This window comes from Brassica napus, chromosome C4, assembly GCF_020379485.1.
Source record: "Brassica napus cultivar Da-Ae chromosome C4, Da-Ae, whole genome shotgun sequence".
NCBI classification, from domain to species: Eukaryota; Viridiplantae; Streptophyta; class Magnoliopsida; order Brassicales; family Brassicaceae; genus Brassica; species Brassica napus.
This window is the reverse complement of record NC_063447.1, coordinates 17,692,791-17,698,790: the sequence shown is the minus strand read 5'-3', so window position 1 is coordinate 17,698,790 and position 6,000 is coordinate 17,692,791. Positions and strand designations below refer to the sequence as shown.

The 6,000-nt window shown below is 36.5% G+C and overlaps 1 protein-coding gene across 1 annotated transcript; it reads right to left on the bottom strand.

Moving 5' to 3' along the window:
* Positions 1-5,020: 5,020 nt before the first annotated feature.
* Positions 5,021-5,793, bottom strand: LOC125585849. The gene is made up of 2 exons (XM_048755551.1): positions 5,644-5,793; positions 5,021-5,533 (listed from the first exon to the last, which is right to left on the bottom strand). The coding sequence occupies exons 1-2, from the start codon at positions 5,791-5,793 to the stop codon at positions 5,021-5,023; spliced, it is 663 nt and encodes a 220-aa protein (XP_048611508.1).
* Between the last annotated feature and the right edge of the window lie 207 nt (positions 5,794-6,000).

The window sequence follows — 6,000 nt, the reverse complement described above, 5'->3', positions numbered from 1 at the left end:
TGGATAGTTTTGATTTTTTCTTCAATCATTTGCACTATCATAATTTTTATTTCTTCGCCAGATCTAAAAAAAATCATACTCCAGAATGATGCGTGTGTCTCTATTTTTCTAATCAAACTATTCAATTCTTCTTTCACATGTGTGTAAATATATATATATATATAAATATTTATTTATAATTCAAATAGGCTAAAGCCAAGTAGCTATGCATTTGATCTCTCGAGTGATCGAGACTGATTAGCCCCAAAGATGACGAATCAAAATCTTTTCGCTGTGTTCAGGTGGTGGTTTTGATGAGTGTTTGTTGCTAATGGTCGCCGTTAATCTTCTTCTATTTGATTATTAACTTACGGCGATAAGCAAAAAGTCTCACCCAAAGTGTTAAAAAACTTGGATTGACATTCATCTCTGTCAGTCTCAGTGGATTTAGCTCATGCAACCTTTCTTCGGCGATATTTCTCTAGGTGATAGCAGAAACTACCGAAGCATACATCATCAAATTAAGGATCGACGAAATACCAATGTACTAAAGTTGATGCTTATTTCTTTATTCTTTGTGTTTGGCTTAAATTTGTAATGTTTTGTTATGATTTTTCACTGTTTTGAACACTGTGTAATTTTTGGCCCCATTTGTGGCTTTAGTATAAAATGTCGACCAAAAAAACAAGTAAACTTCAGAACTGTTATAATTATATTATATATTGTTTTCTTTGTGTTACGTATATATAAAGTGTTTATTTGTTTGATCACGTTACGTAAATAATTGAAAGTAGAGGAAGAATAATATAGAGTAAGAATCATAATAAATGAGAGGAAGAAGTAGTATACCAAGGAAGATAGATGGATGTTATTATGTTCGAAAAAGGGCAAAGTAAAATGAATGTATTACAATCTCTTATATAGACAGAGAATTCGACAAATATTACTGTGAATATTAATGGCATGGGCTCCATCTTCATTTCCTTACGAAACCATCTTGACTTTTGTAACACTCCCCCTTGGAGACCATCATCATTAATATTTTTTGCCTCGTTAAAAACCTTTTTTGGAAAACCCAGTGAAAAAAACCATAGCAAGGTAAAAAGAGTATAACTCAGAAGCTCCTCCTCGAGTAGGCGATCATTACAAGTCTTGTTGATGACGCATTCCAATGTTGTAAACATGTTTTCTGAATGTCGTAGTTGGTAATGACTTTGTAAAGAGATCTGCAGCATTGTCACAAGATCGAGCATATCTCACTTCAATTTCTTTATTCTTCTCGAGTTCTTGGGTATATGAGAAGAACTTCGGTGGAATATGTTTGGTTCGGTCACTTTTGATGTATCCTTCTTTTATTTGGGCGACGCACGCTGCATTGTCTTCGTATAAGATGATTGGTTTTGGACTGATGTATATTCCACTACTTGAATGGATGTGCTGACTTATTGATCTAAGCCAAACACACTCTCTACTAGCTTCGTGGAGAGCAATTGTTTCAGCATGGTTGGAGGAAGTAGCTACTAGTGTTTGCTTCTGAGAGCGCCATGATATAGCAGTTCTTCCAACTGTAAATTAAAACGTATCCTGTTTGTGATCGAGCTTTATGGGGATCAGATAAATACCCTGCATTTGCAAAGCCAACCATTTCTCCGTTAGTGTTTTTAGGATAAAATAATCCTAAATCAATCGTTTCTTGAAGGTAGCGAAAAACATGTTTGATCCCATTCCAATGTCTTTGCGTAGGAGATGAACTGAACCTTGCCAAAAGATTAACAGCAAATGATATATCAGGTCGAGTACAATTAGCAAGATACATAAGTGTTCCAATTGCGCTTAGATATGGCACTTCAGGGCCAAGTATCTCCTCATTTTCTTCATGTGGTCGAAAAGGATCATTTTCAATATTAAAGGATCTGACGACCATAGGAGTGCTAAGTGGAGTTGCTTTGTCCATGTTGAATCGCTTTAACACTCTTTTCGTATATGTAAACTGGTGTACAAATATACCCTTTTGAGAATTCTCAATTTGTAGGCCAAGACAATACTTTAGCTGTCCGAGATCTTTCATCTCAAATTCTCCTTTTAAATAATCAGATGCCTTTTGTATTTCTTCTTTAGTCCCAATAATATTTAGGTCATCAACATATACGGCAATGATAACAAATCCAGATGATGTTTACTTGATGAAAACACATGGGCATATATGACTGTTTACATATCCTTCTTTAGTTAGATGTTCACTGAGACGATTATACCACATGCGTCCAGACTGTTTTAAACCGTATAATGATCTTTGCAATTTTATTGCACATAAATCTTTAGGTTTAGAACTTAATGGTTCTGGCATTTGAAATCCTTCAGGGATTCTCATATAGATATCAGTTTCCAAAGATCCGTATAAGTATGCAGTAACAACGTCCATTAGACGCATCTCTAGATTTTGATTAGCCGCAAGACCCATCAAAAATCTAAATGTGATTGCATCCTTAACAGGAGAATATGTTTCTTCATAATCGATCCCAGGTCTTTGAGAAAAGCCTTGAGCTACTAGACGAGCCTTATATCTCATAACTTCGTTTTTCTCATTTCGTTTCCGGACAAAACCCATTTGTACCCAACTGGTTTCACAGCTTCATGTGTGATTATAATAGTACCAAATACCTCTCGTTTGTTAAGTGAATCAAATTTGACTTGTATTGCATCTTTCCATTTTATCCAATCATGTCTTTTTTGACATTCCGAGATAGATTTTGGTTCAGGGTCATCACTCTCTTCATTTATTTCCTTCGAAACAAAGTATGAGAAAAAAACATCAACACCATTCACTTTGTTTCGATTCCATATTTTTCTATTATGAATGTAATTAATAGAAATCTCATGACTTTCTTCAGAATCATGATGTTTGACATTATCATCGACCTCGTTGTTCATCTCTTTCAACTTCTCTGCTATATTGGAATGATTTTGTTTTTCTGCATCCTTTCGTTTTCTAGGATTCTTATCCTTAGAACCAATAGGTCTACCACGCTTCAAGCGTATTTTAGACTCTCGTGTATTATCTTCTACTCCACGTTCATGTGGCATTTCTACACAAGCAGGAGCATTTGCAGCCGGTATATGTGATTTTGTAACCAATTTGGTGTCTGCAAAAGAATCGGGTAGTTGATTTGCGATGCTTTGTAAATGCATAATTTGAAGGACCTCTAATTCCGACTGTTTTGTAGGGGGATCAAGGTGTAGCAAAGATGGTACACACCATTTGATATCCTTTCCTACTTGTTTATTTTCTCCCCCTAGAACTGGGAATACTTTTTCATCAAAGTGGCAATCAGCAAAACGTGCCGCAAATACGTCACCAGTTTGCGGTTCTAGGTATCGTATAATTGATGGAGAGTCACAACCAACATATATCACTAACCTCCTTTGGGGTCCCATCTTTGTACGTTGGGGAGGTGCAATTGGCACATATACAGCGCAACCAAAAATTCTTAAATGAGAAATATTTGGTTCTCGTCCAAATACTAACTTTATTGGGGAGTATTTGTGATATGCACTTGGTCTCACCCGAATCAGTGCTTCTGCATGCAAAATAGCATGTCCCCACACGGAAGTTGGGAGTTTAGATTTCATGATCAATGGTCTCACAATCAGTTGCAGACGTTTAATTAATGATTCAGCCAAACCATTTTGTGTATGAACATGAGCGACAGGGTGTTCAACATCAATTCCAGCTACCATACAATAATCATTGAATGCTTGAGAGGTAAACTCACCAGCGTTGTACAGTCTAACTCTCTTTATCGGATAATCAGGAAACTGAGCTCTTAGTTTGATTATCTGAGATAAAAATCTCGCAAATGCCCCATTCCGAGAGGACAATAGACAAACATGTGACCATCTACTCGACGCGTCGATCATTACCATAAAATAATAGAATGGTCCACAAGGTGGATGTATAGGTCCACAAATATCGCCTTGAATTCGTTCAAGGAACTTTGGTAACTCTTTATCTATTTTGGTTGGCGATGGTCTTATAATCAACTTTCCAAGAGAACACGCAGTACATGTCATTTTATTCCCCTGATAAACTTCTTGGGGTTTCAGTGAATGACCATGTGAGTTCTCGATGATTTTTCGCATCATTGTAGTGCCTGGATGACCAAGGCGATCATGCCATAGTGTAAAATCACTAGAATTTTCCTTAATCACCAAATGTGATTCAATGGCACTTATATATGTACGATGCAGACCAGAAGGGAGTTTTGGTAATTTTTCCGACACCTTTAGTTTTCCCGATTTCTCAAGAGTAATATACATATACTTCTTTCCATCCTCAGTTGCAGACTGAGTATCAAATCTTTGAAGATATATGTCTTTAAAACTCAAAAAATTCCTTTTAGAATTTGGAGAAAATAGTGCATTATTTATCGATAATTTTGTCCCATTGGGTAACGTGAAATAGGCTTTACCAATCCCTTCAATCAAGTCTGCAGGACCTGATATTGTGTTAATAGTGATATTTGTCGGTTTTAGTTCAGAATAATATTTTATGTGTTTCAGAATAGTGTGCGTTGTTCCATTATCTAGTATACAAATATCTTTAGTATTGATGTTGGTTGATGTTCCATTTGTAATGTCCATTTCTGAGACAAACAAAAAGAATTAACATAAGATAATATTATTCATAAAATATTATACATCATTAGGAAACATTAAACACACAATAATTATACATAAGAAGGTGAAAATAACACAATAACTATACATTAATCTTCCACAAACAACAATTATTTATGGTATAATTGTGGAATTTCAAGAGTCAGATGATGGGCACTTAGGCTTCCGTGATAGCGGTCTCCTCGAAATCATTCACAAAGTCAGACGCATCGAGGTGCGTTGTACCCTCAGAATGTTCCACAAAGTTTACTTCTTTTTCTTTCCCTTTGACGGACTCCTTGTATAGAGCGCAAAGGTGTGCAGGGGTACGACATAAACGAGACGAATGTCCCTTAGTACCGCATCTGAAACAAGCTTCTTCTCGCTACTGGGAGATATTTCCTTGGTGTTCTCTTCCCTTAGGGGATTGCTCAGAGCGGACCCACTGGAATGACTTCCTATCTTGTGGATTGTACTTTCGTCCACGTCCACGGTAGTTTTGACGACCACGACCGCGACCCCGAAAGGTCTTATTTTCCTTGACTGGTTTCTTCGCATCTAATGCGTTTGCTTCAGGAAATGGTTTAGAACCAGTTGGACGAGTCATGTGATTCTTGATCAGAAGTTCGTTGTTCTTTTCTGCTATGAGAAGCGCCACAATCAATTCCGAAAATTTGGTATATCCCCGCAACCTGTATTGTTGTTGCAGGGTGATGTGGCTCTTGTGTAATGTGGTGTATGTCTTCTCAAGCATTTGAGATTCGGTGATTATTTCACCACAGTATCTCAATTTGGCCACAATTCCTAACACAGCAGAATTGTAATTCATCACTTTGTCGAAATCTTGGAATCTCAGACTCTGCCATTCATCCCGAGCAGGTGGAAGTGTTATGTCTTTCTGATGATCAAAACGATCTTTCAGAGACTTCCATAGCTCTTTAGGGTCTCTCTCATGTTGGCATAGTCATAAATAATACTTTCATCAAGGTGTCTTCTAAGGAAGATCACCGATTTAGCATTTTCTTGAGGCGTTGAAGTATTATTCTCTTTAATGGACTGGGATAGACTAAGAGATTCAAGATGAAGTTCAACATTTGTAACCCATGAAATGTAGTTGGTACCGGTGATGTCTAGAGCGGGAAATTGGAGCTTCTCCATGTTTTCCATTGAATTTCTAAAATCAAATAATAATAAATAACATAATTAGAAATATTATTTCATTTAAATATTCGAGGTGCAGGGATAAGCATTGCGATTACAAGTAATACAAATGCATAAAACATTAAAATAAAAATAAACACATTTTCTTCAAGAGAGAATTCTCCAACAAGCAAATTATAGAAATCAGCAGATAAAACTCCGATT